Source organism: Heloderma suspectum, chromosome 1, assembly GCF_057233095.1.
Source record: "Heloderma suspectum isolate Gila_16-S chromosome 1, 16-S_ref, whole genome shotgun sequence".
Classification (NCBI taxonomy): Eukaryota; Metazoa; Chordata; class Lepidosauria; order Squamata; family Helodermatidae; genus Heloderma; species Heloderma suspectum.
In genome coordinates, this window is record NC_139458.1 from 11,490,094 (window position 1) to 11,516,891 (window position 26,798).

A 26,798-nucleotide genomic window follows, 5' to 3' on the forward strand; every position below is an offset into this window, starting at 1 on the left:
TTTATTGTGATCATTACTGCCCACGTGTCAGGGATATTGAATGCAATACAAAAAGTTGAGAGAACCTGTAGAACAGCCTTCCCTAACATGCCATTCTCCAGATGTGTTGGACTGCAACTCCCATAATTCCCAGCCATCTGTTCTCCCAGCCTTTCAGGAGAACTACTTTCCTTTCATTCTGTACAATGGAAGATCTCTGTCAGCCCCACTTAGACAAGTCACGGAAGAGAACCAGTCCCTCACGTGCATCTTCCTGCAGACAGAGCTGAGCAAAGGGACCTGTTACAGGGTCAGAGGCAAGGAGGAGATGGAGATCACTCCCTGAGCATGCTTTTCTTCCCTACAGCTGGAAACTAATGTCTAATGTTTGTTGGGGCGGGAGGGGAAAGCTCCATGCATAATCAGAAACATTTGGGGTGCACATAAATCACAAACTGACATTCTCTCTTTGCTTTGAACTCAGAATTACTCAAGAGCACAATATAACTACTATTTTATTTATTTGCTCTAAAATGTCATGCTTTTCTCTGCTCAGAGCAGGTAGGAGATTCATTATCTGTCTGACCACCTTCCCAGGTACAAAGGTGAAATCAGCGCGGACACAAACCAGCCCTTATGTGCACAGCAAAGTCACTAGTCCTAAGAAGCCACGCCCAAGATCTGCATCTCATCAGGAACTCCAGTATCTCTTCAGCCCCACTAAAGAGGCACCCAATGCCTCAGGCCCTCTTGAAGGCCATCTCATCCCAATGGCTATTCCATTAGGTAGGGACACAAACAAGAGAACCCTCGGGGTACATCGGGTGCCTTCACTCAGAGGGCAGCATTTTTGTGTAGAGATTCACGTGTGATGTTTTTCCTGGGTAGTTTGAATGCTGAGGCAAGGCTGCTCTTATAACTTCAGTGGCACATATTTGTGGTAAAAGCTGGGGCTCCAAATTCAGGAAAGTGTGGGTTAGAATTGTATTCTGAGCCCCAGAATGTATTTCTGCTGTGTCTCTTTTAACTATCTTAATGAGCAAAAAAAAGTACTGTCATAGAGAAGTTAAGAGGATTGATTAGAATGTATCGAATCCCCTTTTAAATCCATCTATGCCAGTAGCCATCACTGAATTTGTGGCAACGAATTCTGTTCATTACTTATGCATATGGTGAAGTCTGTCCTGAATCTCCCGCTATTCAGCTTCATTGGATGACCTCATTGGGTTCTAGTTCTATGAGAGAGGGGAAACAATGTTTCATCTATACCATGTGTAAGTTTAGAGACCTCACTCATGTCCCCCCCTTGTTGTTCAGTCATGTCCGACTCTTCGTGACCGCATGGACCATAGCACGCCAGGCCTTCCTGTCCTGTGCTCTCTCCCGGAGCATGCTCAAGTCCATATTCATTGCATCAGTGCCTTACCTTTTTCTAAATTAAAAAGCTCCACGCTGCTGATTTTCTTTTTGCTATCTTATGATAACATCAGAAAAAGTATGGCTTGTTTACAAAAGCCAAATGTTACAGCCTTTCCTTGTAGTGGAGATGCTCCATCACCCTGCTCATTTTTCTGTTTTCTGCGCTTTTTCCAGCTCTTGCAATATCCATTTTGAGGTGTAGCAACCAGAACTATATACAGATTCCAAATGGGGTTGTAGTTATTGATTTGTGTGATCATATTGCAATACTGTCACATTTATTTTCAGTCCCTTTCTTTAATAATCCCTAGCATGGAATTTGCCTCTTTCACTGCCACCACACTCTGAACTGATGATTTTGTTCAGCTGTCCACCGCAACCTTAAGGACTCTTTCCTGGCTAGTCTCCTCCAGCTCACATTCCATCAAGGCATATGTGAAGTTAATGACTCTCTTAGATTGTTCTTCAGGTGCTGTGCCATCCCCTCCCCAAAATGGTTCGAGCCTTATATCTATCCTACATGTTCTGCAGTGAAGGCAGATGCAAAGAATTAATTCAGCTTCTCTGCAGTCTCTCTGTCCCCCTATTAGCACAGTTCATTTGTGTGTGTGTGTGTGTGTGTGTGTGTGTGTGTGTGGAGCATTTTCTTTTAACTTTGGGAGTTGTCACTGTAGTTCTATTTTTCCATCCCTAGATGTCAGTGTAATAAACAAAATGGCCACAGAACAGTGGGGAAGTTTAGACTTCAGGCATCACATTTTTAGGGAAACTGCAGAAGCAAATTGGAAGCATGTTGAACTTGTCCCAGTCCCAGAAGTGGGATAGCTGTTCAGGCAGAAGAACAGTAGACATAGTCTTGAACGTGCTTGGCTCAGAACTGCATCTTGTTAGATGGAGTACCTGATATTAAGTCAAACTCAGGCTGGTTCACTCTTTGTTCCAGCATGTGGTCTTTGTGGTGAGGTAAGGGAAGGAGCCTCAATTTATTTTTTTTGTAGGCTTCCCCCACATCCTATGCTATAGTATAGAAAGTCACATAATTTTTTCAAGGCTACGTGCATGTGTGTGACTTTTATGGCAAAAATGACAAATGTATGGGTTTGCTGGTTATTGCAGACACTTGGCATCTTGTGTGACAATTTGTCTGCACTGTTGGTCCGGTGTAGGCAGTGTCTATCATAGTACTGCACCTATCCTTTCATCCAAATCATCAAATTTTTCAACGTTCTTTTTGCTTAGAATTGGTGTCGTGGTCCAGAATTGATTACAGTTGGCTTTTCCCTGCTTCCTTTTGTTTTGAACTTTGATCAGGTCAAAAACAGATCAACAGCATCTCGCCTCAGCCTGCAGGAATAAATATAGGTGAATTCCACCCTGTTACTGTAACAACTTCTGTTCCTCCTCCTCCCCTAAAGCCACACCCAAAGGTGAAGAAGGCCAACACTGCAGTAATAGAGATGAAATCGGAGAAAAGGGACACTCCCAAACTGAGTATGCAGGTATGGAACAAGAATGTCAAAAGTTGGATTAATAAATTTAACCCTGATACTATTTCATCTTGTCTGTTGAACTACTCAAACTTTCTCAGCACTTTGAGATTTGTTGTCTCTTTCATTGTGGATGTGTGCCATAGATTTGCTGCTGGTGGCTGCTCAAGGGTCATGTGGAACTTCAACGCTGCCTTTTGTTCAACTGGTGGGAACTTGTGGGATCCTGATAATCCAGTATGCAAATTAAACAAAGAGTCTTAGTCCTCATAACTGTAGGGTGAAAATATGATGATAAAATTGCTGGAGAATCAGCAACTTAAAGAATATTAGGAATACCTACAACTTATGCACCATTTATAAGTTGGTTCTACCACGTGTTATTAAAATGATGTTAAAACTGTAGCACTCCTGCCATATGAATGTTGTCACTGACCTATTGGCCACAAGTGCTTGTAGTGTATGCACCCAACTGAATATCTCTTTAATGGACCACACACACTAGAAACAGCTATGACTCAGAAGCCCAGCCCCTTGGAGAGTGGACTCCGGGGTGTGGCTTGCCAGAATATCAAGGACTGGCTGGCAGGCCTCGTTTCTGTAAAATAAATAAATACAATTTTGTTATAGTTAACTACCCCATCACTAGGAGTCTCTGTTCAGAAAACCAGAACAATATAGTGCTTGCTTGTCCTTTCTCCACCTGCCATTTCTTCACTTCAAATCCCCCCTGCACCAAGTGGCTTCACCCTTGTAGGGTTCCAAGTGGGTGCTTGCCCTCACAAACAGATGTAGAACTCTTGAGGAAGTGATTTTGGGTCCAATTTCCCCCTCCCAAACTAGATGTTCTTTTTTTAACTTGGCTTACATTGAAATGTTTTCACTGTTGTCATTGTTAGCCATTTTGGAAAGTTTTAGCAAAAAAACCCCCACTTAAATATTTGAAATTGTCCAAAACCTACCTCCAAAAAGGAAAACATATATGTGTAACTTGTTACTTATCCCTCTGATTGCTTCCCTCTGAGTGCACTCCCAGTTTGATGAATTTCCATCCAGTTTCTGACATAGCAAAATAGTTGTACCATTGGCACTTGCTAATGGTTTGTTAAGATCAATGTCTTGTTGATAATGGCTTTTCAGCTTCTATTTTCAGCAGTTGGCAGACCACTTTCCAAATGCTTGTAGCTCCTTCTCCTAAATGAGAATAGATGTAGTTGCTGGTTTGATGAACAGGTAGTTGGAGGATTCCTGCCTTCAGTTTCTCTCTCTTTTTCTGAAATGCAGGCCTGCGTAGGAGATGATGTTCCAGTGAGTCTTTCCTAGCTGTGATATTCTCTGCAGAGGTCCCTATCTGGCTTGTTACATTGCCAAATTGTGGTCCATCTGTGGGCTGTGTATCCAGTGCTACGGGTCGAGCACTTAACAGCGTAGAGACCAAAGAGTGTATTGAAAGAGTAGCAATTGCTGTCCTAATCAGTGGTGTGGTGGAGCCAGGTCTTGAAGGGTCAAAGTGCCAGGACATTTTCATTAGCAGAGCTGATGACATCATCTGACACTCCTCTCAGACTTCCTTGTTCCCTCTGAGCTTAGCTGCAGTCCTCTCAGTAGCTGGATGGAAATGGATTTCCCCAGCAACAGTATATTGTTGTGAGCTATCCCTGTTGTAATGCCAAGTACTTGCAGGTGGCTTGGTATTGAATGAGCAATTAAGACCCATTGGCTTTACCAAATGCCAGCTCCTGATAGAGATGAAAACTGATAGAACTGTTTTTTGATATGGAACAACACAGCTGCCTGAATTTCTGGTCTGTCCTTGGGGGCGTGGCTCTGGGGACTGTCACAATGAGCGCCTGTGCCTCAAAGTGTATTGCTACACCTCTGCTCCAGACACTCCAGAAGATGAGAAATTAGTTTACATCTGTGGGCCTTTTCTTTCCAGGTGTTGCCAAATGTAGATATTGACAGTATTTCAAGCAACAGCACGAGTACAAACCAGATTCCTGTAACACCCGTTTCTACAAAGGCAGGTATCTCAATTCACTTCTGCTGGTTTCTGATACATACATACTGGATCAGTGCGAAGTCATATCCTGATAGGCTTCCTTGATCACAGAAAGCAGATCTGGGAAGGCTGTTGTTGGAGGAAAGAATGTCATGTCAAAGGGATGCTTCACGTGTCACTCATTTCTTACATGGAAAAATACTTCTGTATAGATTTTAAGGACCACTGAACACATTGAACACAATGTAAGGACCACTGGATGCAGGGGGCCTTACTTTGGAGCATCAGGGCTATCAAATCCTATGCATCTTGACTCAACATTTTACACCCCTTCCCAAATCATATGTTTTTTGTTGTTTATTCGGTCAGTCGCTTCCGACTCTTCGTGACTTCATGGACCAGCCCACACCAGAGTTTCCTGTCGGCCGTCGACACCCCCAGCTCCCCCAAGGTTGAGTCCGTCACTTCCAGAATATCATCCATCCACCTTGCCCTTGGTCGGCCCCTCTTCCTTTTGCCTTCCACTTTCCCTAGCATCAGCATCTTCTCCAGGTTATCCTGTCTTCTCATTATATGGCCAAAGTACTTCAGTTGTGCCTTTAATATCATTCCCTCAAGTGAGCAGTCTGGCTTTATTTCCTGGAGTATGGACTGGTTTGATCTACTTGCAGTCCAAGACACTCTCAGAATTTTCTTCCAGCACCACAGTTCAAAAGCATCTATCTTCCTTCGCTCAGCCTTCCTTATGGTCCAGCTCTCGCAGCCATAGGTTACTATGGGGAATACCATTGCTTTAACTATGCAGTCCTTTGTTGTCAGTGTGATGTCTCTGCTCTTAACTATTTCATCAAGATTTGTCATTGCTCTCCTCCCAAGAAGTAAATGTCTTCTGATTTCCTGGCTGCAATCAGCATCTGCAGTAATCTTTGCGCCTAGAAAGACAGAGTCTGTCACTGCCTCCACGTTTTCTGCCTCTATTTGCCAGTTATCAATCCAGCTGGTTGCCATAATCTTGGTTTTTTTGAGTTTAACTGCAACCCCGCTTTTGCACTTTCTTCTTTCACCTTCGTCATGAGGTTCCTCAGCTCCTCTTCGCTTTCAGCCATCAAAGTGGTATCATCTGCATATCGGAGATTGTTAATGTTTCTTCCAGCGATTTTAACTCCAGCCTTGGCTTCATCAAGCCTAGCACGTCACATGATGTGTTCTGCGTACAGGTTGAATAGGTAGGGTGAGAGTATACAACCCTGCCATACTCCTTTCCCAATCTTAAACCAGTCCGTTGGTCCGTGGTCTGTTCTTACCGTTGCTACTTGGTCATTATACAGATTCCTCAGGAGGCAGACAAGATGACTTGGTATCCCCATACCACCAAGAACTTGCCACAATTTGTGATGATCCACACAGTCAAAGGCTTTAGAATAGTCAATAAAACAGAAATAGATGTTTTTCTGAAACTCCCTGGCTTTCTCCATTATCGAGCGGATATTGGCAATTTGGTCTCGAGTTCCTCTGCCTTTTCTAAACCCAGCTTGTACATCTGGCAATTCTTGTTCCATGAATTGCGGGAGTCTACCTTGCAACATCTTGAGCATTACCTTACTGGCATGTGAAATAAGTGCCACTGTTCGATAGTTTGAACGTTCTTTGGTGCTTCCCTTTTTTGGTATGGGGATATAAGTTTATTTTTTCCAATCTGTTGGCCATTCTTGTGTTTTCCAAATTTGCTGGCATATGGCATGCATCACCTTGACAGCATCATCTTGCAAGATTTTAAACAGTTCAGCTGGGATACCATCATCTCCTGCTGCCTTGTTATTAGCAGTGCTTCTTAAGGCCCATTCAACCTCACTCTTCAGGATGTCTGGCTCTAGCTCACTGTCCACACTGTCAAATATATCCCCGATATTATTATCCTTCCTATACAGTTCTTCTGTATATTCTTGCCACTTTTCTTGATCTCTTCTGCTTCTGTTAGGTCCTTGCCATCTTTGTTTTTGATCATACCCATTTTTGCCTGGAATTTACCTCTGATGCTTCTAATTTTCTGGAAGAGGTCTCTTGTCCTTCCTGTTCTGTTACCTTCTTCCGCTTCCGCACATTGCTTGTTTAAAAATAATTCCTTATCTCTTCTGGCTAACCTCTGGAATTTTGCATTTAATTGGGCATATCTCCCCCTATCACTGTTGCCTTTTGCTTTCCTTCTTTCTTGGGCTGCTTCCAGTGTCTCAGCAGACAGCCATCTTGCCTTCTTGGTTTTCTTTTTCTTTGGGACGTTTTTTGTTGCCGCCTCCTGAACAATGTTGCGAACTTCTGTCCATAGTTCTTCCGGGACCCTGTCTACTAAATCTAGTCCCTTAAATCTATTCTTCACCTCCACTGCATATTCATGAGGAATATTAGTGAGCTCATATCTAACTGCTCTGTGGGTCTTCCCTATTCTCTTTAGTCTGATTCTAAATTGTGCAATAAGAAAGTCGTGATATGAACTACAGTCAGCTCCAGGTCTTGTTTTTACCAACTGTATAGATGTCCGCCACCTTTGGCTACAAAGGATGTAGTCAATCTGATTTCGGTGTCGACCGTCTGGTGAAGTCCATGTATAAAGTCGTCTCTTAGGTTGTTGGAAGAGAGTGTTTGTTATGCACAGTGAGTTGTCTTGGCAAAATTCTATCAGCCTATGTCCTGCTTCATTTTGTTCTCCCAGACCATGCTTGCCTGTAATTCCAGGAGTCGTTTGACTACCCACCTTAGCATTCCAGTCTCCTGTAATGAAAATAACATCTTTCTTTGGCATACTATCCAGTAGGTGCTGCAGATCCTCAGAGAACTGATCTACTTCTGCTTCTTCAGCATCTGTGGTTGGTGCATATATTTGGATCACTGTGATGTTAAATGGCTTCCCCTGAATTCGAATTGAGATCATTCTGTCATTTTTTGGATTGTATCCAAGCACTGCTTTAGCCACTTTATTATTAATTATGAAGGCTACTCCATTTCTTCTGTGGTCCTCTTGTCGACAGTAGTAGATCTGGTGGTCATATGATGTGAAGTGGCCCATTCCAGTCCATTTCAGTTCACTGACACCCAAAATGTCTATATTTAATCTTGACATCTCCCCAATAACCACATCCACTTTGCCCTGGCTCATAGATCTTACATTCCAGGTTCCTATGGTGTGTTGATCTTTAGAACATCGGATTCGTCATTCACCACCAGCACCATTGGCTGCTAGCCGTCCTTTCGGCTTTGAGCTAGCTGCGTCATCACATCTGGGGCTAGTTGAACTTATCCTCTGTTCCTCCCCAGTAGCATTTTGACCATCTTCCGACCTGGGAGTCCCATCTTCCGATGGTATACCGACATATCCCTGGTTGTACTGATCCATTTAGTTTTCATGGCAAGAATACTGGGGTGGGTTGCCCTTTCCTTCCCCAGGGATTGTATTTAGTCTGACCTCTCTGCCATGACCTTCCCATCTTGGGTGTCCCTTCACGGTTTAGCTCATGACGTCATTGAGGTGCTCAAGCTCCAGCACCACAACAAGGTAACGATCTCCTTTGCTGATACATGTTTTTACACAGCATTTAATCCAATTTACTGGAGAATAAGTCCCAGTGAACTCAATAGGACGTTCCCTTGAGTGAATATTCATAGGATTACGCTGTTAGTGCCAAGTTAAGTGTGCATATATGATTGTGTCTTGAAATAGGCAAAGACTACTTCTTGCATTTCCTCGCCATTTGGCCTGACTATGTACATCTCTTCCGCCGTATTCCTCCATGTGTATGGGCATGTCTCCTCCAACTGAAGATAGCAGTTCATGTATCTGATGTAACATTTAGTCTACAAACTTGTGCCACAACAATAAGTGTGTTAATCTTTAAGGTGCCAAAAGACACTTCGTTGGGTTGTAGTGTTTGTTTTTTGCTGCAACAGATTAACAGCATCTGTGGAAGCCGTGAAATAGGCCAAGTGCCTGCATCCCACTTAGAACTTTCTATATAGCAAAAATTTTCTGTGTAGCAAGAAAGCTGCTGTAGTCTTTTTACATTTTTCTGGAGCTAAGTCTCAAGGCTGTCTTTTATAGGCCACTCCAGAAAGCAGTCTGCTCCAGGATGAAGAACTGAAGCTTCCTGGTGCTGACTTCGTTGACGTTATTGATGTCAGTCAGGTGAGTTTTCTGATAACCTCTCTCTTGAAGTGGAGAAAAATTGATTATATTTTTAAAGACCACAGTTTTTGCCCATTAAGTACTCTGCTTAGTGGGCTGATTTCATGAATGTTTAATTCATAAGTGCCAAAATGACTTCTAAAGGAACAAACTCGTCAAATTGCATTTGTAAAAATTCAGTTCTTGCTATTGCAATCGGTGGCAACACTCCCATTGATTTTTGCAGTAGGTCTGAATTTCACCTGAAGTTTCCCTTATCATAAAAGCATGCTATTGAAGGCTTCTGTGCAGCCCTGTAAACCCACAGGTGAATGGGTTAATACACACTATGGGGGGTTTCTCGGGTAGGGCTGCCACTACCTATGGGGAAACTGCTCTCTCACTTGGCAGTCCCACTTATGGGATTTCTTATTTTCTTCAGCGAATCCTTATATTTCAGGCCCTAAGGAACTCTCTGCCACTGTAACTCAGAGTTCCACAAGTGACCCTTTCCCACTGCCACCAGTCCTCTTAGAATACTTTGAAACCTCCAGAGTGATGTGATTAAAGGCTGCCTTTAATCAGGCAAGCTGCCGCATTCTGCACCAGCTGCAGCTTCTGAACATCTTCAAGGGTAACCCCATGTAGAGCGCATTACAGTAGTCTACACGAGAGGAGACCAGGGCATGTACTACCGATGGGAGCAGATGGTCGGGAAGGTAGGGGCGCAGCCGCAATATCAGATGGAGTTGGTACAGCGCTGTCCGGCTCACGGCTGACACCCGAGCCTCCATGGACAGCTGGGAGTCTAAAATGGCCCCCAGGCTGTGGACCTGGTCTTTCAAGGGTAGCCGTACCCCATTCAACACCAAGTCAACATCCCCCAGCCTCCTCTTGTCTCCCACCAAAAGTATCTCAGTCTTGTCAGGCTTCAGCTTCAGCTTATTCCTCCCCATCCAGCCACTCACCGTCTCCAGACATTTGGACAGGGATTCTACGGCCAACCTTGGTGAAGATTTAAACGAGAGGTAGAGCTGCGTGTCATCCGCATATTGAAGACCCTGCACCCCAAACCTCCTGAGGATAGCCCCCAGCAGCTTCACATAGATGTTAAACAGCATCGGGGAGAGGCTGGAACCCTGTGGCACCCCACAAGTGAGTGGCCACGGGTCTGAAACCTCCTCTCCCAGTGCTACCCTCTGGTACCTGCCGGAGAGGAAGGACTGGAACCACTGTGTCTCCAGTGCCCAACCTCTCCAGGTGGTCCAGGAGGATACTGTGGTCAATGGTATCAAAAGCCGCTGAGGGGGCAAGGAGAACAAGGAAGGAGCATTCACCCCTATCGAAGCCCCTCTCATAGCATCCACCAAGGCGACCAAGGCCGTTTCTGTCCATGCCCAGGCCTGATGCCTGATTGAAATGGATCTAGACAATCGGCTTCTTCCAAGTATGCCTTCAACTGCATTGCCGCCACCCGCTCAATCACCTTGCCCCCAAATGGCAGATTTGAAACTGGGCGAAAGTTGTTCAGAACTTGAGGATCCAAGGAGGGCTTCTTTAAGAGCGGTCTTATCACTGCCTCCTTGAGAGCTGATGGCATTACTCCCTCCTCAAGGGAGGCATTCACCACCACCCTGATCCCCTCACCCAGCCTCTCTCTGCAGCCCATAATGAGCCAAGATGGGCAAGGATCAAGTAAGCAGGTGATCGGCCTCACAAATGAAAGTACCTTGTCCACTTCATCAGAAGGAAGAAGCTGGAACCGATCCCACAAAACTGGTTTACCGCAGACCGCCTCTTGCTCGCTAACTGTATCCACAGTGCATGGAATAACACTCCTAATCCGATCAATTTTATCTGCAAAGTGCCTTGCCAAGGCCTCACAGGAGGCCTTAGAATGCTCCAGCGGTTCTGGAGCAACTGGACCAACCAGGCTCCAGATCACTTGGAACAGTCTCCTGGGACAGCACTCTGCAGACGCGATAGAGGCAGCATAATATTCCTTTTTTGCTGCCTTCACCACCACGTGATGGGCTGAAGATACAGCTCTAGACTGTGTTTGATCATCTTTGGAGCGAGACTTCTGCCAACAGTGCTCTAGCCGTCTCACCTTCTGTTGCAGGGCTCGTAACCGCGGATTGAACCATGGTACAGTTCGAACCCTGTTCAGGGGGAGAGGGCATTTCAGAGCCACCCGATCTAATGCCCCAGTGATTGTAGCATTCCACCCACCCACCAGGGTCTTGACTGAGTGGCTGTTTGCGTGCTCCAGAGAATCCCCAAGCACATTCAGGAATCCATTCAGATGCATAAGACACCTGGGGCGGACCATTTTAATACCCCCGACTTCCAGATCACTCCCCACTTCTCCAGAAACAAACAAAAGGTCTAGCGCATGACCAGCTACATGGGTGGGCCCAGTTGGAATAGGATGCAGCTCCCAGGAAGCCAGTGGTCTCCATGAAGTCCCAAGGTGCCCTCGTGAGGACAGCCTCTGAATGTACATTGAAGTTCCCCAACACCAATAAGTTAGGGGACTGCACACGCACATCAGAGAACACCTCAAGCACCTCGGCCAGGGAGTCAGTCATGCAGCAGGGTGGGCGGTACATGAGCAGAGTCCCCAGTCTGCCCTTCAGGCCCAACCTCCAGTACATGCACTCAGCAACCTTGGTCTCCTGGAGAGGGGGTCTGGTGAAGACCAAGGACTCCTGGTAGATAACAGCCACTCCCCCTCCCCGATCCCCAGCTCTTAGCTGCTGTGCATATGAAAATCTGGCTGGGCACATGGCCGCAAGAGTTGGAGCAGTGGCCTCAGCCCTCCAGGTCTCCATAATACATACCAGATCTTGTCATGGATGAGGGATTTTTTCTGGGTAACAGACCTGGCATTGCAGAGCAGCAGACAAAGGCCAGAAGATGGGGTCACGCCTCCCCCAGCCATCCTTTGGCTCTGGACAGGCCGGGACCAGGGGACAGATATTATGCATCTCTCCATTGTTCCCCTTACCCGGCATGGCCTGCCCCTAGCGCTCCGCCAGTGCCTGCCACCCAGCCTCTGTATATTCTGGCCCCCAACACTCTCCCCACTGCCTCCGTCAGCTGGACACATGCCCCTCGCTCCCACCTATCAGGCAGGCTACCCACCCCTAAAAACACAATAGAATCCCCCAAAACCCACCCCCCACCAACAATTAAATGAAAAACAAAACAATACATCCTCTTTACAAATACTGCCAGGCAGGAGTCTGTGGTGGTGGTGGTGGTGGTGGTGGTGGTGGTGGGCAGCAGCAGGCGGCGGCGGCACGCCCTCTTCCCTGGGTAGTGACTTCTCCTGCACATCCTGGTTCTCCCAGGCCACCTCAGCCAGCCAGCTTATATAGCCCTTCCAGGAAGGGACAGGTGGAAGTAGCCAGCACAGCTGGCTCAGTACCTGGGGGCCTGGTCCTGCAGGGAATGGCAGTGTGCCAGGCAGAAGTCCACAAGGAGAGTGGTGGTGGCAGCAGCAGCAGCAGGCACTCCGTGTTCCCTGTGTGGTGGCTTCTCCTGCAGATACTGGCTCTACTTGGCACTAGAGACAAGATGAACTATTAAGCAAGTTAATTTATTAAAGGAATATTTTGAACATAAGGGAATACTAATATTTACTTGGGGATTTTCAAAAGAATGTTTGCTGACACTTCTTAAGCACTCAAGAGACACTGCTGCTAATACAAGCCTCTTAATTACTTCTTTCACCTCTGGCCAAATTCCCTAAACCTCCACCCCAGCTGAATACATTCTAAACCAGGTCTAGCTCCTGGATACAGTCTTCCTCTGACTCCAAAAGTTGTTGTACTTCTGACTACTTGGACAGTTTATCTGAGTTTTTAATGCCTGGTTTTGTAACCTTCTGGCAAGGTCTTAGGGCAGCCTCCTGGCATAACATAGCCACCTGCTCCCTACTCCTGATCTTCACCAGCCACGTATGGTTATCCTACAGAGAAGGAATACTTTCACCTAGGGATGTACGAAACACCTACCTGGCTCCGCGCTGTGTAATCCGTGGTGGGGGGAAGGCGCTCCGTCCTCCCCCCCGGAATCCTCGACGGGGGGGGGGAGGCGCTCCGTCCCTCCCCCTGGAATCCTGCCCGGCCGCCTCCGCTGGGCAGCCCTGCAGGGACGCAAATGGCGACTGTCGTAGCCGCCATTTGCGTCCCTGTATTGAGCCGTGATAGGCTACATAAATATTTACGTAGCCTATCACGGCAGGGGGGAAAAAACCCCAGCATATGCAAATAGCGGTAGCTGCCATTTGCATACACTGGGTTCCCCCCCCCCCCGCTGTGATAGGCTACGTAAATACTTACATAACCTATCACAGCCTCTGCAGGGACGCAAATAGCATCCCTGTGTTAGCCATGATAAGTCTACATAAGTATTTACGTAGTCTATCACGGCTATGAAGAGGAGGAAGCGAATGGCGGCCGCAGGAGGGCCGGCATTCACAGAGCAGCGTGGACGGGAGCAGGTAAGTGCTCCGTTTCGCGTGCCTTTCGTGGGGTGGGGGTGGCAGGGACTTTGTCCCGCGCCGCTTTCATGGGGTGGGGGCTTCGTTCAAGTGCATTCAGCCCCTGAAATACGTTGCGGAATTCTCTGACATCCCTACTTTCACCTCAGCTTTTTCTTAGTTGTTCTGTAACACCACCCACCCACCAGCAGACCTTCTCCCTCTCTTTCCACAGACAAAGTCCCTCTAACTGTCCACTCCTTAATTGTCAACTGTTATTTCCACACCGCTGTTTTCCACCTAGCTATCCCCAGCCAATCAGAATTGAATGTATCTGATCCAGGCCCCATCTAACAATATTCAAAGTGATTTTCTCTCTCACCTCCTTTGGAACGACTTTGAGCAACTACTACTCAGGCCTTTGACGGTAACAAAGCAAGGCCTCAGGCCTACTCAGATACCTTATAGCCTCTCAGAGGCGACCCAAAGTAAACATTACAGAACAACAACAGTTACATAGCATTTCTTCGTAACACTGAAAAAAGAGGGACAGAGCTCTTATAAAACAAAAAAACAAGAGAATTAAGAGGCCAATTACAAATGCACAAAAGTCATACACAACTGAACGCATGGGATCTGCATACCACTATCACTGTTCCAACATTTGTAGAGTTTCAGCATCAACGTCCAGATGGTTCACACCATACCAGATTTGACTTTGCATATTTATTTATAATACTTATACTGTTTAATATTTTTTTAAATCCCTAAGCGGTTCTTGAAAAGGTTGTTCCGAAGGATGCAGACTGGGCTTAACGGTATTGCCAAAAACCATTAAGTAGTTTCTGTGGGGTGGAAATTCAGCAGTACATCCGTTTTGGAATATTTGTGAGATCGATGTGAGATAACAAGTCTTCCAGCATGACAGGCTTCCTCACTTTCCTTTTGCTTTCAAGGATGGGGGGAGTGTCACAGTACCCAGAAGAGGAAGGTTAGCCATGCTGAGCCCCATCCAGTCCCCTGTTTTTCCTTCCCTGTTGTCTGTTCCCTACAGCCCTTAAGCTTGACTCATTGTGGTTCTATTGAGAAGTGTAATTTCAGTAGTTTGCACTTTGTAAAACTGAATTTCCATGTTTGTTTTCTTGTGCAGCTTTTCCAGAAATACCCTCCTTTGAGTTAACATTTAAGAAAAGTATATACATTAGTGTAGTTCTGGATCACCTGTTAATGAAACAGTTTATATAATCCTGATATTTTAAAACAGAATTTCAATTGAAAAGCTGTTGAAATATATTTTATTACTGAAAGGACAACAGCGTTAGCAGCAGCCAGTTAGAGATTATTTATTTCATTTCTGTACCACCCAATAGCTGAAGCTCTCTGGGCAGTTCACAAAAATTAGAGATGGCCTTTGCAGCTATTAAATGGCTTTGGTGTTGATTTTTTTGCAGTTTACTTTCTTTTTTCAGTTCAGAAAAAAGACTGCAATATTTCCCACATTTTTACATAGACTGTAATCATGCCAGAAGCAAGAATTCTCCTTAGAGAAAACATTTCCTTTTGGTTAAAAAGTAATGTGAAACCACATAGCCTTTTATTTCCATCTTATGTGAAGAAGACTGATGAAGCAGCAATTAAAGACAACAGAGCATCAATTTTTAAGATGTGAGCAAGTTTCCCCCCCCCCCCGCCCCTTTTCCCATTTTCTCAAGAATTGCTTTTATCATGTATCCTTGACGATTTTGGCTATGGGTTCAGCCACAAAGCCTTCAAAAACATTCTAACTGTAGTACATGTCTGGCATGGGTTAGCCTAGATGATGAGCTGGAAGATGTACAAGAGTCAACTTTAATCTGAAAGCATATATATTAATGTTCTAAAATGGAGAAATATTTAAGACATCAAAAGAAAATCCTCTTAACAGCTTTGCTGAAAGCACAGGCACACAAAGAAATGTCTATAAAATGTCTGGCAGAATGCTCACATTTTGTTATGAGAACTATATGAACTAAGAGTAGTATTAGCTTCCCCCACTGTTGAGTAGTTTCGGTGTTGTTTGCATCGTTTTCGGTTCTCTTTTGATTTCACTGACCTTGCCCTCACTGCTGTTTAATTTGACTGGCTGTGGTGACTCATGTGATTTTGTTTACAGGCGTCCATGACGCCATCACATGTAGCAGTGTGACATCTCCAAAACTGACATGGGTCATCACAGCTAGTTAGATGAAATGACAGTAAGGAAAAATGAGCAGTGGGGGAAGGAAATGGTTGAAGGCGCTGCAGTCTGGAGAACAAACCACCATTGAATAGCTTTCAAAACATTTTTGGAGTAAGTGTCAATAAAAACTGTTGAGAAAAAAGCAGCCATGAAAATATATACCAAACTAGGTAAGTGGTTTCAGCTCAGCCCTACATGTTCTATTCTTAAGTTCTTTAGAGTCAGTTGCATTTAAATAGAAATGTCAAAGAGAACCTATACACACATTTGGGTAGCAAACTGTATTTTTTCTGTCAAAATGAATTACATCTACAAATACCGATATTCCAGTGGGGAAAAATGTTTGCCATTCTTTAGGTCTGTGAAAAAAAGATGTAAGAGTCTTTCTTGAACTTTAAGATTAATGTTGAATGTGTGGAATGTAATGTGCACTGATGAAGCATGAGTCTCTCCAGTACCCAACTTTTGAGACAAGAAAACTTAGTCTAAGGCCAGTGTGATCCAGGGGATGCAGCACTTGAATTGAGGAGTCCTATGTTCATGTCATTCCTCTGCGATTGAGTCATTTTATGACCTTGGGCAAGCTGCCCAGACTTGATCTTAGTTTCTCACCTGTAAAGTGGGAATAATACCCTATTTAAGGGGCCATGTGGTATGGAAATGTTCTTTGTGGTCTCTGCGCTGTCACGCACATGGAATTTGTGCCTGTGCAGAGAAGATCAGGGGACTGGAAACAAAGCCCTAGGAGGGGAGACTGAAAGAACTGGCCATGTTTAGCCTTGAGAAGAGAAGACTGAGGGGAGAGATGATAGCGCTGTTCAAGTACTTGAATGGTTGTCACATAGAGGAAGGCCAGGATCTCTTCTCGATCATCCCAGAGCGCCGGACACAGAATAATGAGCTCAAGTGACAGGAAGCCAGATTCCGGCTGAACATCAGGAAAAACTTCCTGATTGTTAGAGCAATACGACAATGGAACCAATGACCTAGGGAGGTGGTGGGCTCTCCCACAGTGGAGGCATTCAAGATGAGGCTGGACAGCCACCTGTCAGGGATGCTCTGACTTGAATTCCTGCATTGAGCAGGGGGTTGGACTCAGTCTTATAGGCCCCTTCCAACCCTACTGTTCTATGATTCTAAGACTTAAGAAAACTTGTAGAGGGGAGAAGAACCTGCAGCTGCTGCCCCTGCATGACTCAGGAGTGGGGCCAAAGTAATGGAGGAGAGAGCCTTGACCCCACCCCTGAGCCATGCGCAGATATGGAGGTTCCCTGTGCAGGGCCAGGCACTACTAAGCTCTACAGGGCATTTTTCCCAAAGTGCTGCTCTGCACAGGCGACTACTCAGAGAACTACAGTTCCAGATAAGCAGCCTGTCTTTTCCTGCCCTGAGCTTGAGGGTTAAGGTAGGCTCTAAATTTAGATGAAGACCAATAACGTGGTAAAGTACATGAAACCTAACTGGAACACAAAATTTGAACGGAAATATCTGTGTCTGGGTTTCAAAGAACCGTATGACTAGTTTTGCATGCGCAGGAGGGCTTTGAGCTCTGTGTCTCTTTAGTGGGAGTCTCCAGTGCCAGATGGCAAACTGCTTTTTTGAAATCGTGGGTACTTGCAAAAAACAGTTTCTAATATGGTGCAAGGGCCTGTAGTTCAGACATCAAAGTCAAAAATTCCACTGGGTTTGTCCAAGCCCTTGGCCATGCCTAATGTAGCTCTTTTACCATGCCCTTTCCCATGTGTGTACCCCTCCCCATTTTTGTGATCATGCCTGGTTCCATACCTACGTTTATGCTGTTCCAAGCGGTTGTCTTTATGTGCATTCTCAGGGTATGGTATTCTCAAGCATTTAGCAAAGACTTAGGGCTGCTGGAACAAGAAACTAGACTAAGAAATGAAATGGAACTAGAGGGGCTTTGCAGGGAGGGGAATGGGTTTATACCTGCCATCAAGGCTGCTTATAGGGGCCCAGACCACAGAGCTGCCTATAGCGATGTAGTTGTGCCTCATGACGCAGGAGGAGTTTTGCATGCTTATTTTACTTTGCACAATGTCCTATGAAGCACAGGATTCGGATTTCTTTTGCTGCAGGCATTTTGAAGGTAGAGTATGCTGAATCCTGAATATCATGGAAGTTTGTCGTTAACGGAGGTGTAGTGAAAATGTGCTTGGCTGAGCTGTGTTGAAATAGTATTTGTTGCCATTAGGATGAAGCAGGAGATGATGATGATGAAATCCCAGATTTCTCAGAGCCAGTCCTAGAGTTCAACAGGCGAGGAGAAACAGAGTCTCCCAAATATAACGGCCCCCCATTTCCACCAGCTGTCCCTGCTCCTCAGTTCTCAACAGATATTCTGGATGAGATTATAGAAAAACGAGAGACCCTGGAGAACAAGCTGGTTGGTTGGTGAGTTCTCCAAGCAATGATTGTGAAACAATGATGAACCTCACTTCATCTCCCATTCACTTTGTAACTCTTTTCAGTTTTTTCTTCCCCACCCCATCATCAACCTACCTGGCTTTCTACAGACTAACATATGCAAAACAGACCTGAGGTGTTAGCAGTCTAAGTTTCCTCCATGATGGACACAACAGCGGGAGGGAGGGAGGAAGGGAAGAGATGAGAAAGACAGATATGCCCAAATGCAGTGCAAGTACTTAGCCCTAGTTTCAGTTAGACATGGAAAGTAAGGAGTTAACGCCAAAATCTTTGCAGAGGAATTGGCTTTGTGGGATTTGAAGCGAGGGAGAGAAGGTGGCACCATGCGAGTCATCTGGGAGAGCGATCCAGACATCAAGGGAGAATGGAAACAGTTATTTTCAACAATGGAACCAATTGCCTAGGGAGGTGGTGGGCTCTCCCACACTGGAGGCATTCAAGACGAGGCTGGACAGCCATCAGTGACTTGGATTCCTGCATTGAGCAGGGGGTTGGACTCGATGGCCTTGTAGGCCCCTTCCAACCCTACTACTCTATGATTCTATGATTTAAGAGAGAACTGGGGGCAACCGTCAGAGCTAAGAACACAGACAGGGAGATAAGGGCAGAAAAGTAGGTTAGGCCAAAGCCAAAAGAATTTGAAAGGCAAGGAGTTTGTGTTGGATATGAAGGGGAAGAGGAAGCCCATGATCAAAAGCTTCTTTTTTGTGTTGAGGATGCTGAACAACTTAAAGGCAGATGGATTAAAAATACAAATTGTTATTCCATCAGGGTGGAGCAAGAGGTAATGGCGCGAATCATCAGTGGGATGTATCCAGCCCAGAAGGAGGCAGTGCCGAACATAAGCTCATCGGAGAGTGAGGACAGCCAAGCTGTGTCCTCAGACATTGGTGAGCGGAAGCTGCTGTCTTTCTCTCTCCTTGTTTTTTCCAACTAATTGGAACCAAGGGTTTGACAGGAAGTGGACTGAATCTAGGAAAGGGAACGCTCCTAATAGATTGATTTGAGAGTGGAGATTTCCATGCATGCAGCCTAACCTGTTTTGTCCTAAAGGCCTAATGGGCTGCATATCAGCAGTGGGGAGGGCCACACCCAAAGTGGATGGGGGGGGGGCACTGCTGGCACCTGGCCCCCAACATGGTTTCTCATACTCCATTCACACACAGTCCCTCCTGAAAATGCGTCCCCCAACTGCAGTGTCCAATGACAGCAGGAGAGGGGCAATTTTTTCGAGGGAAATAGCATCGTTGGTGAGGGGAGAGCTAGCCCCCCTTCCCAGCAACACTTCCACCCCCACCCCCCTAAATGCCCCTTCATTGGCTACCATATAGTTTCCCAGCAAAATGCTGGTGCTGATCTCCAAGGGCTATAAATGGTCTAGGACCAGGGTTTATCAAAGAATGTATCCTCCTTTATAAATCTCTCAGTCCCAGGGTATTCAAAAGTTGGGATTATCCAAGAGGAGAGGAGACTTCTCTGCATTGACACCTTTCTTATGCAACTCTCTCCTGTAATCCGTATTCCTAGTTCCTTTGTGATGTTTAAAATACGCTGATGGACCTATCCTTCATGAATTTGTCTAATTCTCTCTTAAGCCAGCAGCCGTTGTAACATCTTTTGGCAGTGAACTCCATAAGTGAATTATGCATTGTGTGAGCAAATACTTTCAGAAGAGACAGAAAAAATGTACTGCCAATCAATTTCATTGGGTAACACCAAGTTCTAGTATTAAAGGAAGGGAAGAATACATTCTCTCTTCATTTAATGCATAATTTGACCTTATGGAAGTGGCATGCTTGCTTTCTTTTTCATTTTTAACATGAAGCTGTTCTATATGCAAAAAATCTGAAAACCTGAGACTGCTTTTGCTTTATAAGCACTTCGGTTTAGATCCAAAGATGTCTAGTGCAAATGGAAAGGTGGTTGTGCAAGGTTGGGGGTGTCTGTGATTTCTAACCCCCTCCATTGCAGGTCCTGCACCATATTTCACACACTTCCCAAGGAGCCCCCAATGCACAGGAGCAGCATGGGGGTGGGGGCGCCAGGGGCTGCAGGAAGTAGGAAAGGCTGGGCAAGATCTGTTCCACAAGCAGAACATAGGCCATGATCAAGATCCAAACCTTAGTATCTACAAACCTGAAGTTAGGTTTTGCATGTGTTCTGATTTATCTTTAGTTGAAGCGGCAGGTACCGAAGGTTTTCAGTTATTTGTCAATGCTGGTATGCCAGTGGATTCAGAAATGATTAGACGTTTTGTGAACGAGGCACTTGCTGAGACTGTTGCTGTCATGCTGGGCGACAGAGAAGACCAGAGAGCAGCTCCTGTGACAGTCGTTCCTTCAACTGTGACGCTCTTGCGAGAAAAGGTGGTTTATTTTCTTCTGTTCTTGGTTTGTGCTTAAGGTTTGAGAGAGTTCTTTCTGTAAACTTGGAGAGTTTTGTTTCCTGTGGTGTGTAGATAACATAAAAGCCTGAAAGAGAAGTGCTGCCTGGTCTTAGTGCAGCTATAAATAAATTGGCAAAAACAGTGCAAAACGTCTAAGTCTGGTGCCAGTGCTCGGACTGGCCTGGACGCTGCATCCCCTGACCTGGGCACCGTAACCCCTTGTCTCTTATGGGTGAGCACTAAGTGAGGAAGAACCATACTCTGCACATTCACAGAGCCACTCACTTTATTACTGCTGTTTCTTCCAAGATCTAGTGTTATCCTCATGCCTGTACTTCCTGTGTCAGACAGTAGTTTCATTAGCGAGTTTGGCCATCTACTTGCCCAGAAGGAATTGTTGCCTGTGCTGAGCAAGTGGGCCTCTTGCATGGCAGGTGTATCAGCAATTGATTGATGTGCTAAATCGTTAAATATAGGGCATCGATGCACTGGTATTCCCTTCACCTACAGTGTTTAAAAGCCCAGAGTTTTCAAGAGAGGGAGCTGTTTTTGGACAGAGAAAGATTTCACTTTCTGCTTGTCCAGAAACTGCGCCATCTCCTCAAAATGCCATGTCCTCGAAATTAGCAGAGCCTGGAAATATTGGTTGTTGCTTGAGGCCACCTTGGTCATTTTTTGCATGTAGCTATTGTAAGGGAAACATTTAAAGATAATAAATCTAATTAACCCAGCTCCCTGCTTACTAGAGACAGGCTCTTACTTCCTGTCTATATCTGGCTTGGATTCAGAGATTTGATCTGTCTCTGGTGCTTTAGAAGTACTGAGTCATACAGATGAATTAAAAGAGGAAAGAATTATTTTATTAAATAATTATTCTGCTTCATGGATAGGTCTCCCTCTTTCGATGAAATTGGGTGATTTAGTAGGGATATTTTAAAATGGGACGGGGGAGGAATCTTTTTGAACAGCTTTAATATCTTTTTATTGCCTTTGTGTGCACTTTTTCAGGAAACTATATTATCTACTCCACTAGTTACACCTGAAGCCACACCACCTCAGTCACCACCACCTCTACAAGAACCGTTTCTAGTAAAAACCCCAGAGTCTTCTCCCTCTGTTACCGAAATAGATGGAGATATTGGTGAACGGCAACTAACGATAGCAGGTATCAAAGCAGGTTTCCATACTAGAAAAGGATCTCATTGACTTTCCCCAAAGGTAGGCAACCTGTAGGCCAAAACATCTGGAGAGCCACAAGTTGCCCACCCCAACTTACACCCATCACTTTTGCTTTAAAGCATGAAATGTCATTCTTTTCCAAAAAAGAACTTCCTGGATGGGTGGGCTCCCTGGGACTTGTGTTTCCATCCTCCAAAAAAGCAGGCAGCTCTGCTGCTACGAACTCCCAAAATTCTTCTAGTAATTCTTCTTTGCCTTGATATTTGGGGCTTAGGGCAAGAAGGATAGCTGCTTTTCTATGCCATCTGCACAACAGGAATGGCTTTTTCAAGCTCCATCCACCTTTGCTGCTAGTCAGCATTGTATCATGCAGTGCAGACATGTACCTGGAGAAGTGAGCTTGAGTAGACCACTGGTCAACATCCAGTAATTTTGACTAGATCCCTGCTCAGCATCCAATAATTTTTCACAAGGGCCATAGGGACCAGCAGCACTGGCTTCCTCCTCACTCCTGCATGAAATGTGACACCAGCCAAGGGCAACTGAGCAGCACCCCATGTGCGTGTGTGGAACATCAGCAACAACAGAGGCTCTGCCAGAGTTCCCATTTGCATCCCATCTCAGTTCTTTGCTTCCCTGTGCAAGCCAAGGCACTGCCAGATGGGAGTGAGAGACAGAGGGGCATGAGGAGGGAATTCCGCCAGATGGGGTTGGGGGCCCTTTGCTTTCTTGCCTTGCAAGTGAAGGAGATGGAAGGACTCTGCCACCTGACTCTGACCCCGCCCCTGGAAAAGCCTCTGTGGACGGTTGTGGGGGGGCCACCCTGAACAGCATCGGAAGGGGCACCAGGTGCTGCTCCAGGTGGGGCAGGACAACACAAGACATTTCCTTCTGTTAACCTCCGTAAGCTACCTTAGGATCCAAGCCAGAGCCTGCAATTTTGCACCCATTTATCTGGTGCTAAGCAGCATTGCACTCATTGTGAGATGCATAATTGGGGTGGGGGGAATCCCTGAAATTGGTAGCTTTACTGGGGGCTAGATGGAAAGCCATGGGGGAGCCCTTCTGCACTGCCTGGGTAGTTGCCACTCCCTACACTGGATGTTTATGTTGTCACATGAAGTAACTGGACAGAGCTTGGTGGAAGTAAGCTGTCAACAATTTTCCTAGGCTGCATCTTTTTATTTTATCAGATATTTATATCCCATCTTTTAGCTCCAAAGTGCTTACACTACACCACGTAAAACTGGCCCAACTATCAATAAAACATGAAATCAAAACTGCCCCATGTTGCCCATTTAATTTTTAGGATTTTTTTCCTACGCTAAAGGCACATGATAGCAGGTCCATACTTCTGCACGCGAAGAGAGAAGATCTGCTTTTTACAGCTTCAAAGCAAGCAGTAATAGAAATTGATAGCCATAATGTGACCTTGACCAATCTTGGCTGCTGAGCTTAGTGTTGCACAGTGAGCAAAATGTTCTAGAAAAAAATATGCAGTGCTGTAGCTTGACTTTGTATTCCTTTTATCCCCCCTCTCCCAACCTTTTTTGTGGCTGTAAATGCATGTAGGATCTGAGGCAGCAGCTGTTAGCCTGATTCACACACCTGTGGCTACTCCTGTGATGACACCGCCCAGAGTAGCTACACCAAGCCCTCCTGTATCAGAGCGTGTCCCAGACAGAGGAGTGATGGAAAGACAAATGCCTCCAAACACCTGGGGAGATGCAGAGCTTCCTCTGGAAGAGGAAAAACCCAGTCCACAGAGTGAAGAAGGGGGCTATCACCCAAGAGCTGTGTGAGTTGTAACAGTTGACATCAATTCACTTTCTAATCTCTCTCCTTCAATAGTGAAGAGAGACGCCCATGATGAAGTGCACTATAAAGCTGGCTTTTTCCCAAGATGAGGTTGTCTTCCTGGCATCTTTACCGTGGGAGGGTGGGATGCGGAGGGGAGGGGCTACTTAGAGGAAGGGAGTTGGTAGAGGAGCACAGAAGCAGAAGGGAGGAGCAAGCAGATCTAAGCTGAATGGCCCTGAGAAATCATAAAAGTGTACAAGTTCTACTCTGGTGCCCTTAAATTAAGCTGTATTCATCTCTGTTGCTTTTACTCCAGTATCAGCCCAAGCAGATGTTGGAATCATCATTAATAAAACTAGTAGAATGTTATGTTGTGTTCTTCAACAGACTAGCAATGGTAAAAAAAGGTTTGTGATATGTGCCATCTGTTTTTAAAAGTGTGTTTTTATTTTTGTTTTTAGTATAATGTCTGTGGCTAAACATGAAGAACCAGACAGCTTGTTTTTGCCAGCTTCTCCTGAGCTGACTGAGCCCCGTGATCCGCTGCCTCAGGAACTCAGGGCACCATCTCCCTCTGTGCACACACCTAGTTCTGGCCCCTCAACAGAGGAAAGCAGTCTAACTGTAACAGAAACTGAGACTGCAGACAGGGCAATCTCAGAAGGTGAAATTCTGTACAGTTACGGACAAGTGCTAGCTGCAAAAGGTGAAACTATTTCCAGCAATCTTTCATTCTTTTATTTTTAATGTCCTCTTAATGGTTCAAGCGCAAGAAGACTTAACACATCCCTCTAAGAATAAAAGAGCTCCAAGGATGATTTTGTGAGGTGTATAAAACATTGGTCAGCAACATTTTTTCTGGAGATCACACTGAGCTGTTCTACACATTTCAACAGACAGAAGTGGTAGAATTCTGGGTTGTGTTACTTCAGACTGCAAGGGGGAGCATATCTTAATGCTCCCCCATGCTTAATTTAAAAAATGGCAAACTGCTGCAGCTTGGCAAAATGAAGCATTGTCCTCTTCACTGGTGATGCTTTCTCTCCTCTGCTGTCCCCCCTCTCCTGCTATTCAGACTCGGAGCAAAGCACTTTGGCAAACAAAGCCATCACCAATGTTATTGAGGCAGATCGGATTGGTTATGATGTGATGCCATGACGTAATCACATTCATGATGTGATCCCTGATAGTCTGGGATCATGTTTAGGAAAACAAAGAAGCTTCAGGTTAAAATCCGGGGAGAGATCATGTTGAAGCAGCAGCAGATCCAGGAGAGCAGTGGCTGCAAACTTTGGCAAACATAAATGTATGGAAAACAGACTGTAGGAAGAGTTCCACCCCACCAATCCCTAGAAATACGTGTGGGTAAAAACTAATTGGTTACCAAATTAGGGCTAGGCAAGTTACCTATCTATGCATAATTGTGTGTTCTTTGTTATTCTAGCTTTAGCAGAGGGAGGACTGTCTTTTCCAAACCTCAGTGACAGTTTGACCAGCACTCTTCATGATGCGCATGAGATGGTAATGAAATAATGTAACTACACATGAAACAAGAATAATATTCCTGTCTAGTTGAAGTGCCTGACTTAAAGTATTCCAACAACTGCATCAGTTTTGTTTAAACAGTGGATAAAGTGCAGCAGGTCCTAATTAAAGAAATCCAAAAAATTCAATTGACAAAAAAGATGGAAATTGGCAGGAGTTCATCTTATAAAATAGCTGATTGGTCCCCCTGTCTTTGGCTGCCAGGAAGGCAGTCCACCTTGAATTTAAGCATGCAAAAGTTTCAACAAGTGATTTGCCCCCATTTTTAAGTCCACGGTAAAGAACCAGTAGCGAAACCTGTGGGAAGGCCAGACCAGCAGTATGCTTCTTGAGTTGAAACAAGTACTTCAGTTGTGGTCAAACGTGCCACTTAACAAATGAATGGAGGAAGTTGTCCTGGCTTGGTGAAAGGTTGGGGGTAGAGTCCCTGCCCCTACTGAGGATGGAGGCCCCACCCATGTGCATGCCTTGTGATGTTCCCCTCACTCAGGGATGGGGAACCTTCAGCTCACAAGGCCCAAGGTGAGGCCCCTCCCTTGCCCCCTGAAAGCTCACAGGAAGAGGAGTTGGGAGAGCGAGCGGCATGCTAAATACTTTGCCTGCCCCAGATCCTGCCCAATGGGGGAAGACCAGGGCAAGCAAAGCTGTCCCAGCTGATGTGCTGGCTGGAGGATAGGTCTTCCAGCTTTTGCTTCAGCCAGGGACCCAACCGCTGCATTTGGGCTTCCCCGGCTGGGTCCCCAACCAAAAAGCTGGCTGGAGGAGCTGCAGGTGGTGGTTTGGCCTGGGACTGGACGATGTCAGGGCATGGCTCTGATGTCATCCAGCCCCTGGAAGCCTTGGTGGAGGGATATTCCACCCCACCACCACCACCCAGATACAGTTCCCTACCCCTGCCCTCACTGTTCAGCAGGCCATACTCAATTCTCCACCATTTCATGACAGGCCTTTCTATATACTCAGTTCCCTGCTCTGCACTTGGCGTCAATTCTGGGTGACAGTGTTGATCTACAAGCTTTATTCGTGTTCTTGAGCTCCATTGGCTGGTTGTCCTCTTTTTAAGACTGTTTGAATTATTGGGAACTAACTAGAAACAAAGGTTTCTCCTGTACTTGCAGCCAGTCTGTATTGCACTGCAGTATGGCCTAGCTTTTGGCGTGCTCTAAACAACAATATATGTACCTCTTCCCGTTTTTGTCAGAGCTGTGACAGATGCTTGTCTTGGTATGTAACTTGTTTTACTAGTAGTTCCAGTACTATCCAGGAAGCTGTGATCTCTAGGAATCTGTATGCCCTCACTGATTTCTTTGGTTTCCCTCTGTGTGCCATTTTCTAGAAGAGAGAAGGAGAGCAGGGAAGATGGCAGGAGACCCGGTGAGCGGGTGGAATTGGCATTCACTAATAGGGCAGCTTGTCGTTGTCCATGGCATGGTTTTAGTCCACCTACCTTGTTGTGGCGAAGAGGCTTGCGTAACTCAGTGAAGCCATAAGCTATGTTGTGCAGGGCCACCCAAGACGGACAGGTTATGGCGGAGAGTTCTGACAAAATGTGGTCCACTGGAGAAGGAAATGGCAACCCACTCCAGTATTCTTGCCAAGAAAACCCCATGGAACGTATCACAAGGCTAAAAGAGATGACGCCGGAAGATGAGCCCCTCAGGTCAGGAGGTGTCCAATATACTACTGGGGAAGAGCAGAG

General features: G+C 45.6%; 1 protein-coding gene across 20 annotated transcripts in view; it reads left to right on the forward strand.

Moving 5' to 3' along the window:
* The window catches only part of KIAA0586 (KIAA0586 ortholog), a 102,063-nt gene that overhangs the window by 25,835 nt on the left and 49,430 nt on the right, over positions 1–26,798 (forward strand). For 17 of the 20 annotated variants that reach the window (XR_014787999.1, XM_084835846.1, XM_084835739.1 and 14 more), the window contains 11 exons: positions 577–765; positions 2,710–2,897; positions 4,825–4,908; positions 8,978–9,061; positions 17,957–18,156; positions 18,961–19,079; positions 20,365–20,555; positions 21,584–21,740; positions 23,327–23,552; positions 24,016–24,260; positions 24,999–25,075. Coding sequence is in view for 19 of the 20 variants with exons in the window: in XM_084835846.1 (XP_084691972.1) it covers positions 577–765; positions 2,710–2,897; positions 4,825–4,908; positions 8,978–9,061; positions 17,957–18,156; positions 18,961–19,079; positions 20,365–20,555; positions 21,584–21,740; positions 23,327–23,552; positions 24,016–24,260; positions 24,999–25,075 (1,760 nt within the window). In the remaining variant the exon portion in view is untranslated. The remainder of the gene's footprint in view (positions 1–576; positions 766–2,709; positions 2,898–4,824; positions 4,909–8,977; positions 9,062–17,956; positions 18,157–18,960; positions 19,080–20,364; positions 20,556–21,583; positions 21,741–23,326; positions 23,553–24,015; positions 24,261–24,998; positions 25,076–26,798) is intronic. The other 3 variants (XM_084835861.1, XM_084835877.1, XM_084835886.1) reach the window with 1 other exon arrangement.